This window comes from Colletotrichum scovillei (genome assembly GCF_011075155.1).
Source record: "Colletotrichum scovillei strain TJNH1 chromosome Unknown Contig00007, whole genome shotgun sequence".
Classification (NCBI taxonomy): Eukaryota; Fungi; Ascomycota; class Sordariomycetes; order Glomerellales; family Glomerellaceae; genus Colletotrichum; species Colletotrichum scovillei.
The window spans coordinates 2049911-2064222 of record NW_023336265.1 but is presented as its reverse complement, the minus strand read 5'-3'; the positions used below and the strand labels follow the sequence as shown (position 1 = coordinate 2064222).

The following is a 14312-nucleotide window of genomic DNA, read 5'->3' as shown; positions in this document are numbered from 1 at the left end:
AGGCTCTCTTTTGACTCTTGCCGTTTGAGATGTCCTCGAGAGCCTGACGAAGCTGATCTTCGGTATATTGAGGCATTAGATATAGAAGAAGGTATGTGCAAAAAATGAGCCCATTTGGACTCGAATTGAAAATGTTGTGATAAAAGGAGGTTGGGGGTGGGCATTGCGTTGTGGTGGATTTTCGCGTTTTTGTGGGTGCCAGAAACAGGGGGGTGCCGGGAAGTGGGGGGTTTGACTTACCCCAGTCACACCTAGATGCCAGTCGATTCGAGTCAGAGCCACCTTGCGCTGATCCATGTCGGAAACGAGATATATTAAGAAAAAACACGGCAACAGCTAGCCGCAGTTGTGGACTTTATAGCCAAGCATCCGCAAACTCAATCTGACCTGAAGTGAGGCAATGACTAGAACGCGCGCGGAGTTCAAGTTAGACACGGGTATCACGAAATCTGAGCTCCGGCGCAATATGACTAAGGTCACCTCGCCGAACGCGAAACCGAATCTTCTGCTGAGCAGATGGGTACGATGTTTGCAAATCGCATGATGGATTACCCAATGCTTTTGTAACAGGAAAATCAGCTTGGCGATAGCATTGTTACCCGATTTCAGAAAATTGTACCCTATCTAACCTGCTCATTCCTCACTCAGAGACGTACTCGTCACAAGTTCTTTCTGCTTGACAGACACTCCTCTCAATTATCGTTGTTTACCTTCCTAGATCGTTTGTATATCTAATCACTGGTGACTTTGATGATGCCCGACTCACTCATCAACACCTCTACCACAGACCAGGGACAGCCAACACAGTTTCACGATTCTGCTCATGTTCGGATCCTCAGCTATGTTGTTCTCGCGCTCTTTCCGCTTATCGCCCTGGCAATCAGCAGAATCTCCACGCCCAGCTTGGATCCGAGGGAGCCGCCACTCCTGAAGCCGACGATACCTGTTGTGGGACACCTGGTCAACATGCTCTACAAGGGCGGCAAGTACTATCTAGAGATGTATGAGTCTTCTCAGGGCAAGCTTTCGACAGCCACGCTCAGCATCTTTGGCCAAAAGGTCTATCTAATTGCCTCTCCCTCTCTGGCACAGGCAGCTCTCCGCAATCGTCTTCTTTCCTTTGACCCTTTCGTCGTCCAGGCGAGCGATGGTCTGGTCAGACTCAGCGCAAAAGCAAAAGAGCTTTTCGTGGACGGCACACTTCTCCATGCCTTCTCCACGACGGTATCAACAGCAACTGCACCAGAACCCATGCGACGTATGACGATCACGGCACTTGCGGCGTTTACTGATGATCTCAATGCACTGGCAGCCGGGCCTGAGCATCAGCAGGAGATCCAGCACTTGTATCACTTTCTCAGAAATCGCATCGCCGTGGCCGCGACAGATTCGCTTTACGGCAAAAAAACAAACCCATTTAGACATGACGCTCGTCTGGTGGATGATATCTGGTGCGTTAACTCAAGGCCTCGTACAGTTTTCAATCTTAACAGATTATAGGACATTTGATGATGCATTGACCTATCTTTTCCCTAATATAAAGCCTGAGTGGATAGCACCAGCTGGCAATTCTGCTCGAGAGCGACTTCAAGGCGTTCTCGTCAAATATTTCGAGCAGTTCCCTGACGAGCCGTCATTTCCACCAGACGTCGCAGAGTTCACGAAGCTGCGGGCACGCATTATTCGCAAATCTGGCCTCAGCGACACTGACCTGGGCCGACTTGAGGTAGGCATGGTGGTAGCCGCAACAACCAATAGCGCCCCAATGTTCTTTTGGTTTTTAGTCAGCGTCATGTCTCGACCGGAAATTCTGTCCAAAGTCAGAGAAGAGGTTAAGCCGCTGGTGACTCTCGGAAAGGAAGAGATCACTAGGCCCAGTGGACCTGCGATAAAAGTAGTCGCAACAATTCATGCCTCTCAGGTGACCGATTCCAACATCTGCCCCTACATCAATGCGGCACATCGTGAGACCTTGCGTCTCTTCGATTCCAATACAGCAACACGGCACGTTGTTGATGACACGACACTTCCTGACGGGACTCTGCTGCGTGCGGGAGGCATTTGTCATATTCCCGCCGGTGTTGGACACCGCATCCCAGAAGCGTGGGGCGAAAGGGACCCAAATGAGTTTGCGCCTGAACGATGGCTCGAGCACCAAGTACGCATGTCGGGGTCAAGCGGTATCACGCAGAAGATGGCTTTTTGGCCTTTTGGTGGCGGCAAACACCTGTGCCCTGGTCGCAATTTTGCCATCAACGAGAACATAACCCTTCTCGCGGCATTGGTCACAGGTTTTGACTGCGATGGTCTCACTGTTCCTGAGTGCCCCATCGCAAACCTCACAGGCCAAAGTGTACCTCCGCCAAAGAAGCAAGTGAAAGCCACGTTTAGAAGACGAGAGGGTTGGGAACACGTCGAATGGAAGCTGGAATATTAAAGGTTCAATAGCGAATGAGCAGTGAGAGTAGATTGCAAACTTCGTGCTCTGGAAAAGTGTCCTTACTCAGATACAGTCGCAACTTACATATTGGCAATGTCTTCCTTGCTTCTCTGCCGGCACTAAGCCCTGCTCTTCAAGCCAATAGTAAGTCTGCATATGTCACGATTTTGGGCCACAACAATTGTACGCTCCTCTAGCACGTCTTCTCACTACAGTCTACTCAAACTCACTTAGAGAGCTTTGAGCGGCTAAACAACTTCCAGAGTCTCAGGCGAGCAACATTGATGCGAAGCCCGACCATGTTTTGTGATCAGGGACCTATGCCACGTACCGATGTCAATACATCAATGCATTAGGATATCGGGCTTTGAAATGTTTGCTCCACGAACGAATGGAGAAGGATTTCCATTGGACAATAATGAGTGGTTAGTATGCCTACGATTAGCAACAAACGAAAGGCACAAGAATTATTAAAGTTGTGGATAATAGAGAGACCCAAGGGGTCAAACCGGGCTCTGGATACAGGACGATATTTCACATCGTGTACAGGTATCGTACATATTACACGGCGAGTCAAAACTGCGCCAAGGTATTGGAAAGAGACTTGGCCTTCACCTGCCCCGTGGGAAGTCCAGGGTCAGGTAAAACATACAGTTTTAGATACGACTTTGGAAGATGATACCCACTTCATACTCGGGCTCGGTTTCGGGCTCATTGCCGTATTTTTGCCGTGCCGTTTCGCCAGTACTTAACAACAACTTTCACTTCGGAATGTGTTCTCCAATTACCATTCACAGTGTGTGTCGACTCTTCCAAGAATTCATTAGCCATGCAATTCCCTTCCACCAGCACGGGTTTGCTACCCTTAAATATGTTTCATTCACACTTGACAGTCGCACAAGCCACGCTTGCTGTAGCCATCTTAGTACGTCGCTCACAACGACCTCGGCCGCGGCCATCACATCAGTTTTAACCCCAGCCCCTAGTTCTCCATTCATCGCTTTGCAGTCATAATCTATCGCATCTACTTTCATCCTCTTCGCCATTATGCCGGACTGAAACTCGCAGCAGCAACAAAGCTTTATCGACTCTATTTCACAGTCATAGGGGATGGTGCCATCGCTCCCAAACGGCTCCATGATCAATATGGCCTTATTGTCCGGATTGGACCAGATGAGCTCAGCTACATTGATCACCGGGCATGGAAGGATATTCATGGCTTCCACAAGTCCGGGCAAGACCTCTTCGAAAAGGACTTGGTGATGTATGGACCAGATATTGCGCCTAATGTTCGGGGCCTGATCCGCGCCAACGACTCAGGGCACAGGCGCCAACGGCGGATATTCAGCCATGCGTTCTCAGACAAAGCACTTCGTGGACAGCAAGACCTCATTCGAGGCTATGTGGATATGCTGGTTGAAAAAATCCACCAGGTGCACCGGGTGGCCACGTGTCAGGGAGACAAGTCGGTGGAAGTGACTCGTCTGTACACTTTTACAACCTTCGATATTATGGCGGACTTGACCTTTGGAAAACCCTTGGGGATGCTCAGTGGTGAGAGCTTCGTGCCCTGGGTTTCGGTTATCGAGGAATCACTGAAGTACTCGGGATACACTTTACTCCTTCGTGCATACCCAATTCTCGAGACGTTCTTCACGCGTTTGATACCCAAGAGAATAAAGGCAATGAGAGATGAGCACATCAACTTCGCCGTAAAGCGGGTTGACGAACGCCTGGAGCAAGGCACCGACAGGGGCGATATCTGGAGCTTAGTTGAGCGTAACGCGGAGCAGGACAACATAACTCGAGAAGAGATGTACTCTAGTTCGTACGAGTTCCTCATCGCAGGATCTGAGACAACGGCAAGTCTTCTAAGTGGCTTGACTTACTTCCTCTGCAAAAACGAAAGCAAGATGAAGATTCTGCTCAAGGAGATTCGCAGCCTGAAAAGAGACGAGCTTACGATTTCCAAGCTCCAAGGTTTGAAGTACCTCCAAGCCTGCATCGACGAGGCTATGAGGCTCTATCCTCCTGTTGCCGGTGCACTGGGGCGCGTGAAGCGAGTCTGCGGGGCGAATATCTGCGGTCAATGGGTTCCTGAGGGGGTGAGTGTTCGATGTGGCGTGTATCCGCACCGTATATGGAGACGCAACTGCTGACGAAGTGGCAGACCACGGTAGGAATACCTCATATGGCAGCATATCATTCTGCAAAACACTTCAGTTTTCCAATGGAGTTTATGCCAGAGCGTTGGCTTACAAACCCTTCATCTGAATTTTCCGACGACAACAAGGAGATTTTCCAGCCTTTTCTCTACGGGCCTAGGAATTGTCTCGGAAAGAGGTATTTGACCCTAGATCATATCTTTAGTCTCTTCGACTTTGAATGCTGACTGAAACTAGTCTAGCTTATCACGAAGTTCGACTGATCATCGCTTCAATTTTGTGGAACTTTGACATCGAGCTGGAAAACAAGGAGATGGATTGGCTTGATCAAAAGTGGTATGGATTCTTCGAAAAGAATAAGCTGCGTGTGAAGATGACGCCGGCTGCGTGACCTGATGTGCATCAAGTTTACCAATTGTATTTCAATGTACTGGTTGATCCGTGTGGAGGGTTGTTGAGCAGCCTGACATTACTTATGCACGGGAATCCGCCATATGGCTCTCTGACCGTAACGAAGTTCAGGAAAGAAGCTACAGCTCAAGGTTATCCTATATGCACTTGTTTTCACTCATGCAAGCCCACCTCTCCATACTCTAATTCTCAAACTACACCTCCTTCAGTCTCTTGCCGAGCACCTTTCCGTGACACGGCATCAGAAGAAGTACTAGGACCAAATTAAATGAACGAGATGGCGTAGCCGGGGCGTAGTAGCGGGAGGAGTTGTCCTGTGTTATAAACCAGGTTTCTGATTGTGATTATTACATTAAAATAAGAACGTGAATAAGGTATGTTATGTACACCATATATTTGAAAAATATAGCATATTACATAATTGTTTCAAGAAGCCCAATCCCGTTAAGATCAGTTTTATATCCTCAAAAGGCCGGGGAAACCACCACTAGATGTAGGCACCTTACGCATATAAATCACCACATATATAATTACTATATGAAGCTTATAATTATTTCAATCTCGATAATCGTGATCTTGTTCCCGTAACCTAAGTCTTTATACGCTCGTTTACCCCGCTTACCTCAGCTCACCCTAGCTTACTACCTTAGAAGCGGCGGGGGATCCAGGGACACTTGGGCGACATGTTGGCATAAGGTATGAGAAAGCTCCGTGATTGTGAATGCATCAAGGACTTGACTTTTGTGATAATACCACCGCAAGTCTGCAGTTGACGACAAGCCATTTAACAGAGCATCCCTTGCGATCTTATTATTTACGATTGAACGAGAATACTCCGAAACGAGATCAGACTGAACCCGATCACACCCCGTTGCTATTACCCTTCTCGACTTCGAAGTAAAATTCTCATTCGCGTCATCGTCATTGACAACTCAACGATATTCAGAAACCCGGTAACATGACCCCCACCCATGCAAGACCGAGCTATGAAGTTCCGAGGCCACGGACATTACCCACCCAGCAGAGCTATGCTCGTATTGCGATTTGACTTTCTCATTCTCAGATATCATATTCGACAATCTGCTTTGCGGATAGTCCGGACAAACCACTTGCCCCCCACTTATGTGATCAGTCAGGTACAGCTATGTGATAGTGTATAGCGGACTCCATAGTACGTGATGAAATCTGCTCAATGAGGTAGTTCCGATGTATCTAGACCTACTTACTTACTTTACTGAATTTTCCGCGCCGAGGGTTTCCTCTTGCGGACCCCTCGGAGCCTTCTGCCCAGGTTTTCACTTTCTCTCTTTCTCTTGCATACCTAAGATAGCCAATCTCATTGATCACCGGCTGGTCCTGTAGAAACCCCTTTGAATCTCGCCCGAGGCCTTGCCTACTATGAAGCCGTTCAAGAGACTACTTCAGGATTCTTTGCAAGACGACGTGTTCTCTTCGCTAGTACTCCTCGCCAAACGTCGTGATGGTCAGATAATCCGCTCAGGCCCGACGCTTCCTTCGAAGCTAACATAACGATAGGATCTGATATCGTATCCGAATGCCTAGGCGGACCATCGCCATCATGGCCCAATCAAGCCCCCATCGACAAAGACACCGTCTTTACGCTAGCTTCCTGCTCGAAGCTCCCACTCACAGTAGCCGTATTACAGCTTGTAGAGAAGCGAACCCTCGCACTAGACACAGATGTGAGCTCCATGCTCCCAGTTCTGGGACGTCAGAAAGTCCTGGCTGGCTGGCGGCCAGACGGCTCACCCATCCTCAACGAGCGTCGCAACCCAATAACGCTTCGCCACCTATTGACACACTCCGCCGGCACGAGCTACTACTTCCAAAACAAAGACCTAAAACGGCTTCGAAGTCTCAGAGGAAACCTCTCAGCTACCTTGGAGCCCACTATTGAAGAGCGTTACGATGACCCGCTCCTCTTCGAACCGGGCGAGGGTTGGGACTATGGTTGTGGGCCAGATTGGGCAGGCAAACTGATAGAGCAGCTTACCGGCATGTCTCTGGAAAGATACCTGAGACTACACGTGTGGGCACCCCTGGGAGCATCTAGCTTCACCTTCTGGCCAAACGCAGAGGGGAAAGGTCACAAGGTCGCCACCCTCACAGAAAGAAACGTAACGACCGGGAGACTCGAGGTGCATCCTGATGTCCTGACCTTGAATCAAGGAGTCGACACGGAGTGCTTCGGAGGCCACGGGGCTTACTGCAGCGCAGGAGACTACATGGAGCTCATCTATTCCATCTTTAGCAACGACAGGCGTGTGCTCCAGCCCGATTCTGTGGAGATGATGTTTCAGGCCAACTTGTCGGACCAAAGCAGAGCAGCTCTGCAAGCAGACTTCGACAGGCGAAAACTTACTATTGGCGACTTCTACCGCGGCGAGGTCTACAATTGGGGATTGGGAGGAATGTTGATCGACGGCCGTCGTTCCGAGGCGGAGTGCCCCCGGGGACCAAATACTTTGGCATGGGGTGGTGGAACGAATCAATTTTGGGTCCGCTCTTTGCCCTCTCCCCTTTCAACTTTGTCTGCTAAACATAAGATACAGTTTATTGATCGAACCAACGGCTTCTGTGGTCTCATCATGTCTCACGTCCTTCCACCTCAAGACCCTCAGATCGAGGAAATTATTGGCGCATTTCAACGACATGTGTACAAGTCGAACCATGATCATGGTTTCCGAAGCTTTTTGTGATATGGCTATGGAATCGCAATACTCAACCCCGGCCCATGCTTGTAGCAGGGAGTTGTAAGTCGGGAACCGATTCCCGACATGTAGAGTTTTTCACGAGAGTGATACGAGGATAGACAAAGGCCACTAAACAGCGAATTTGAATAGTTCATGGAGTTCCCAAATTGACTGCAAGGTCTAAGCTTATAATTCATTCTTTCAAAACAATCTGCAAATGCCGCTGCTTGCTTTCACGAATCTCCTGGATGTGTTTATTGACCCAATATTCCCCACGGTATAAGCTTCAATCAAGCTTTGTACCACTTTTAGCTGCCGGTAGATCAGGCCCGTTGCCTATATAGAGTTTCGAATACGCGGGGCGGCTTTTATATCAAGTTACATGATACCTCATTTTGTTGGCTGTTGATTTGAACTGAAGGTCCAACTCCGTTATCAGCACTACATTAACTTTATTTGCGCTTGCAGCGCCTTATGTGGGTTTGTGTGGGGGGAGGGGGGGGGGGCGGGAAACGACCATCTAACTTCAGGTTCTTTGACATGCAGGCTCGGCTACAAGAATCTTAACGTCGTTTTCCAAGGGAGTCAACGACACACTACGAAAGTGCCATTCTAAGTAGCTTGTTATCGCAGAAACTTAATTCTTGTGAGTCACAAATACCAGAATATAGTTTTAATAAAATAGTATAGTGCCCACCTAGCACTTGAAGTGAGATGCTTTTTTAAGCTTGTTATGAGAGAAAGATGACTGTACTGCTGACTAGTTCTTATTATGGTGGTAGGGTAGCGTCTATATGTACTATAGCAATCCTCTAGTAATGCAAAACGATCGAGTCAAACAGTGCGAAAGTGCCATTCGCTCTCACTTCCGGATCAATTTGAGACTCAGGAATCGAGATCGACGTATGTCCAATCTTAAAGTAATGTAATTACAGCGGGCTGAGGATGCTGACAAAGTCTCCCGCCGGCTTCTGGGGTTCATCGGGTCGCCATGACTCTCAACAGAAGATGCCTTTGCACTTGACCCCTCCCCCCCTCCTGGGAGAACATAGATCTGAAGAGCATGCGCTCACCTGAAGAGATCCAGACGGTATTACCTACGACGTCTCTCTACATGTCGACTGAAGATGGGCCCTCAGGAAACTGGTTTCTGACGATAGAATAGCTGGTTGATTCCTTGACTGAATGCTAGACTGACCGAGATAATATGACAGGCTTTGCGGCCTCACAATAGCTTCTACTAAATAAACACTCGAAGCCACGATTGACTGAGTGACCATGCGTTGAGAAATGACCAGCAATCCATATGAACCACAAGCATGATGTTGGCAATGGCCCTCATATTACATAGAGGTATAGCCGAAGGCATCCCCCCGGCTCACTTGATTCCCGCCCCCACAGCATGTTGAAATCGCCAACAGGGGGTGAGGTAGAATGCCGATTTTGCCATGCGGTGAATCGTTGCCCGAATCATGCGTGCTAAACTTTCACACATCTCATCTGAGATACTCATGGCAAAGAATAGACTTCTAGCTAGTCCAATATCAACGGTAGCCGCTAGAAGTGATGTCAGCTAGCGCAATGGACGGAGATCACATTAGACTCACGCACAATCGACTGGTAATCGTCTTCCTTCCGCGCATAGCTCAGAAAGCGGTATTTCGCTCCTATGATCCCGGAGACAAATGTCAAGTTTGAGCCTCACTAGAATCGATCAAGTAATTGTGATATTTCTATCGCTCATATGCTAATTGACCCATAATCGAGAAGATAGAACCATGAGTTGACAGATTGCACATTTGACCTGCTTCTTTTCTAGCAGACCCAGCCTGCGAAACTGTGTTCCTCGAGAGCATTTGTTTAGAACATCAGGATCCTAACAGCAAGGGTGATCTCGTGACATCAAGATTCAAATGTGACCTTAGAAACAATATCCTCTAACGCATTCCTGTAAAGGTATCAGCATGGTGGTGGTAGTGACTACGTTCCCGCGTAGTACGAACCGCGACAGTGTACGCGACGCAAGTCTGTCAAGATGGTGTATTAGCGAATTGGACACAGTAGTATGGGTGTAGAATGGGCGTACACATCCTGACGAACTCATCGAGCAACACTCTTGGGGAGCATCGCGAACTGGATGCGGATGACCCCGAACGACCTTGGAGCCGGAGGGGTCTTTTGCGACTAGAGTCGCAGCAGCCAGAGATATAAACACGAAGAAGGTGCCTCCCTTCATTCTGGATAGTAGGGCAGAGAAAGCAAAGCAGACAAATAAGTAATCAGTATTAAGCAAGGCGGTAAAAGGCTGTGAAGGTCGAGAAAATGCCTTACCACGGTTCATTGTATACTATTCAACTTATAGCTTCGGCCAGAAGCTCTGTTGAGGAAGTACCAAACGGCGGCTAAGATTCCGTACTCTGCAGTCAATCAATTTGAGTTTTGGTTCCTGGTACAACAATGACTCGTCCGCTTTAGTAGGAAACCAAGAGAGGAGAACAGACTTGTTTTATCACAGTAGAAAGGGGAATTGGGTAATTTCGCCTTACAGAACAATTACTATGTGGACATCCGATGTTCCGAGTGTTTTATTCCGTAGTGGCCCGGTCTCTGCTGACCTCCCACTAGAAACATGTCCTCAGAAGCCTAATGGTAGCGAAATGATCAGCAAGGGCTGAAGGCTGTGTGAAAGGCATGGGCGGGTCACTTCAGTCTACATTAATGACTACCACGGGTCCCAATCTCACCCACATCACGATAATATCGAGTCATAGCAAAATCCGCTTACAATCTTAGGAAATGGCATTGGCCGCGCAAACTCTTTAGAAAATCATCATGTTAGAACTAACCAGGGGCGCTGACTACACGTGAAGAGTTGGAACACTCTGAGCAGTGCTTCGACGGTGCAAATGCTGATTCTGCCTGGCTAATCCCCCGAGCCGCTGCCCGCCCAAGACTTTCTTACAAGAACCACCATAGTCACAACTGAGCCGAGGATACTTGGATTCCCAGATACATCTTTCCTTCGAGTATCATTGCACACGGAAAAGTCAGCGACGTCTTTTACATTGCATAGGGTCTACTCGGTTCCCTCTTCGTGGGATCAAATTTTGCGTGGCACCAAGAGACTTGGAGAGCATCCCAGTGATGATAGCACAATGTGCAGTTGATTTAAAGTATCGGACATTAATTTTGACGTCGAAGGTTCTCAAAGCTTCTCCACGATGTCTGACCGGCTTGGCGCTGTGGTATGGTGAGACTAAAATTACACACCACCGAAGGCGCTTGAAACACCACCGGAGGCCTCGATGGTGTTGTTTGGCAATCTTTCCAGTAAGTGTGTTCCCTCAAAAGAAAATCTGGTTGTAGACACTTCCAGTAGAACCTTGGACAGGCAAGGAAATCATACACTTTGTGCAAAAAGCCGGAGAAAACGCCGGGGAAAGCCGCGAAACGTGGATTAACATGTGAACCAAAAAGAGACGATAACCGCATTCTTATGTCCTATTTGACCTCTACGTTTCCGAAGAACACTACGGACACGCGAGCCGACTCTGGTTCTACAACATTACGTCAGCGGAGCTTGGGAGCAATCTACGGAGCTATTCCGAGAGATGGCCCGGCCCGGCTTCAGAGGCGAGAAGACACCCGCCTTAGCTCAAAAACCCTCGTTCCAAGACTTCAAGAACTATTACGCGTACCCTTCAAAGAACGCACTTCTCCGCAGGTTTCTCCGCTAGAACGTATGATCTTTAAATGATTGGGGTGCCCTGAGTGCAATAAAAGCAGACTTTACTTACTCTTTCTGCCCAAGTCAATAGACTCACGCTGTTCATTGACACCTCTCCACACTATTCACGGATACCCAGAATACACTCTGTGTTTGACAAGATGGCATCGGATACAATCGAAGTTTACGAAGCTCCTTCCGGTTTGCCAATCAACCAAGACTTCATCGTCGAAGCCCGCCCTTCAAAAACATATGCATCGGGCGATGCTCCTCAACAATGGCGCCAGATACCGGCGTACGCAGTGGATGTTGCAAACGCCAACATCACAAGAAATACATTCAACAAACACACGGTAGCCCTAGCTTCCTTCGATTTGAACTCACCGACAACAATCAGTATTACATATACCGCGAGTGCCATTGAAACGGCAGTCATTCGGCCTCTTTCTCTGGGCATCATAGCGCAAGTCGAAAACGACAAGATTGTCTTCAATCTCGATCAACCACGAGATTTGATGATAGAGATCAACGGAGACAAGTGGAAAGCGCTTCATCTCTTGACGAACCAGATCGACAAAGATGCGCCAACGGCTGACTCCGAAGACATCTGGTACTTTGGTCCGGGCATCAATCAGGGCTCGGCATATTCCAAAGTCGCTGATGGTGTCAACTTGATGGTGCCTTCAGGCAAGACAGTGTACCTCGCCGGTGGGGCTTTCATCACCTGTCGGCTGAATTTCATCGACGTATGCAATTCTTCTGTACGAGGTCATGGCTTTATCCTTCGACCAGAGGGTGGGTACGTCTATCGAGAGCTTGGCGGCGCCATCACAATGAGTGGAGCCAGCAACATCAAGGTTGAAGGGGTTACTTCTCTTGGCGCAGAGGGCTTCAGTCTTTCCGCCGGAGAATGTAATAACATTCTCGTCAACAGATACCGGTCCTTTTCATTTTCGGGGAACGGCGACGGAGTCGACTTCTTTTGCTCTTCGGACATCACTATTGAAAATTGTTTCTTGCGAAACTCGGATGATAACATCGCGTTGTACTCCCATCGCTGGAACTGGTATGGTGACTCAAACAACATCACGATCCGCAATTGTGTGTTGCTGCCGGACATTGCTCATGCTATCAACATGGGTACACATGGCAACCCTGCCAAACCAGAAACCACTAGCAACATTCGCATCAGCAACATCGATATTTTGGATCAAGAAGAGAATCAGGTGTGGTACCAGGGATGTATCGCCATCAACGCTGCTGACGAGAATCTTTTCCACGATGTCCATATCGAGGATGTCAGAGTTGAGAGAATCACGAAGGGGCAGCTTATCAACATTCGTACCATGCAAAACGCGACGTGGACCACTGCTCCAGGTCGCGGTATTCGGGACGTTCACATCAAGAACATGTCGGCAAACCTGAGAGACTCGAAGGTTGTCAATCCATCAATGATAATGGGGTATGACCGAGACAGGATGGTGAAGGATATCACATTCGAGAATTTGAGGATTGGCGAGGAGATCATACATGAAGACATGCCGAAGCCTAGGTGGTACTTAGTGGACGATCTCGTGCCCATCTTTGCCAATGAACACGTTGAAGGCTTGAAATTCAGAAAATCAGCAGAGTAGAGGGAGAATTTTCAATTGACTTTGAAGAAGACTGGTATCTGGCAAATTTCCAGAATATTGAGCGCGTTTAATGATAAACTTGGGTTGACGATTTCAATAAGCATCTTGAATTGTCGAAGGCTTTTACAAAAGTCTGCCGACATTCTACAGAAAACGTCAACCTGGTATGCATTCCGGAAAACCTCCTACATGATTATAGCCAGGGCAGCCAACATTCCAGACAGCCAGGAAACAGGCATAAATTTCTCAGAAGCAGATGTAGGAACCTGTACGATTGTAGTTCCAGAAGGCGAGGTTTTGGTGGTTGATGAAAATTGGGCAGTCTGAGTAGCTTCTGAAGCAGGACCTTGGCTTGACGAATGAATTACTGAACCTGAACTTGGCACCCAGGTTAAACTAGATGCTGTTGCAATGGTGTCGGAAGCTGAGATTGTGACTCCAATAGTGTTCGATTGCCCTGCTAGATGATTAGAAACCCGAATGATGAGGCATATGTCAAGCAGCTTACCGTTGATAGAAAAGGTTCCAATTTGGCCTGTTGTTGATGTTGGAAGATTGTCGTAAGAGGAAGTGAACTAGGAAGTTTGTCTATAAGATTCATGAAGAATGTTGGAGTATCAGGAGTATTCAAGACTTACAAAGCAGTCAGCCGTCTTGGTCGACAAGGTCCTGACCTCTGTGCTCAAGGCCCCAGTCGTTGCTGTGAAAGCTACAAGGGCGCACGCAAGCTCTCTTCTCATAGTGGCTGTAAGAAATTGTTGTTCTTGAGGTTTTGCAGGAAGTGCCCAGGATAAGACTGATGGCAAACGAATGATATGGAAGAGGCAAAAGCTATTTTGTTAGATCTGTTGGAGGACGAGGCAAGCTTGAGCTTGAGCTTATGTACTCGGCTATCAACCGATCTTCCATCCCAGACAACTTCACTTGCATTAGTCTAGTAGCTGAGAAACTTTCCGGGTTGGATTTCATGAGCCTACTCTTCAAGCAGAATCCGGAACCATCATGCAATGAAGGTGTACTCCGTGGGTTCACTGAGTGACAGAAAACATTGACTCGTTTTCCGCATCCGTCGTAAGCAGTCAGATCACGAAGTGATGTGCAACGCTTTCACCTAGACTTGCGGCTCGCCAGAAAGAACATCTTATCGGCGTTCTCCGGGTTCGGCGTGCCAGGCTAGGACCCTTGCAGGGAATCTGTCCTGACTCAAGAGGAAAGTGAAGA

General features: G+C 48.2%; 4 protein-coding genes across 4 annotated transcripts; all 4 read left to right on the top strand.

Annotated features, from left to right (window-relative positions):
• Positions 1–753: 753 nt before the first annotated feature.
• HER10_EVM0003191 (uncharacterized protein) lies at positions 754–2437 on the top strand (the record flags this gene model as incomplete). The annotated part of the gene is made up of 2 exons (XM_035472875.1): positions 754–1451; positions 1501–2437. 2 exons carry the CDS (start codon positions 754–756, stop codon positions 2435–2437), a joined length of 1635 nt encoding a protein of 544 aa, XP_035331333.1.
• Positions 2438–3951: 1514 nt separating this feature from the next.
• Positions 3952–4868, top strand: HER10_EVM0007559 (uncharacterized protein; the record flags this gene model as incomplete). Its single annotated transcript, XM_035477112.1, has 2 exons — positions 3952–4545; positions 4848–4868. 2 exons carry the CDS (start codon positions 3952–3954, stop codon positions 4866–4868), a joined length of 615 nt encoding a protein of 204 aa, XP_035331600.1.
• A 1468-nt stretch (positions 4869–6336) lies between these two features.
• HER10_EVM0003202 (beta-lactamase) lies at positions 6337–7858 on the top strand. Its single transcript, XM_035472886.1, has 3 exons — positions 6337–6499; positions 6553–7535; positions 7590–7858. Exons 1-3 carry the CDS (start codon positions 6415–6417, stop codon positions 7734–7736), a joined length of 1215 nt encoding a protein of 404 aa, XP_035331335.1. The 5' UTR covers positions 6337–6414; the 3' UTR covers positions 7737–7858.
• Positions 7859–11618: 3760 nt separating this feature from the next.
• On the top strand, positions 11619–13091 carry HER10_EVM0010070 (uncharacterized protein; the record flags this gene model as incomplete). The annotated part of the gene is made up of 1 exon (XM_035479540.1): positions 11619–13091. The coding sequence occupies one exon, from the start codon at positions 11619–11621 to the stop codon at positions 13089–13091; it is 1473 nt and encodes a 490-aa protein (XP_035331763.1).
• Between the last annotated feature and the right edge of the window lie 1221 nt (positions 13092–14312).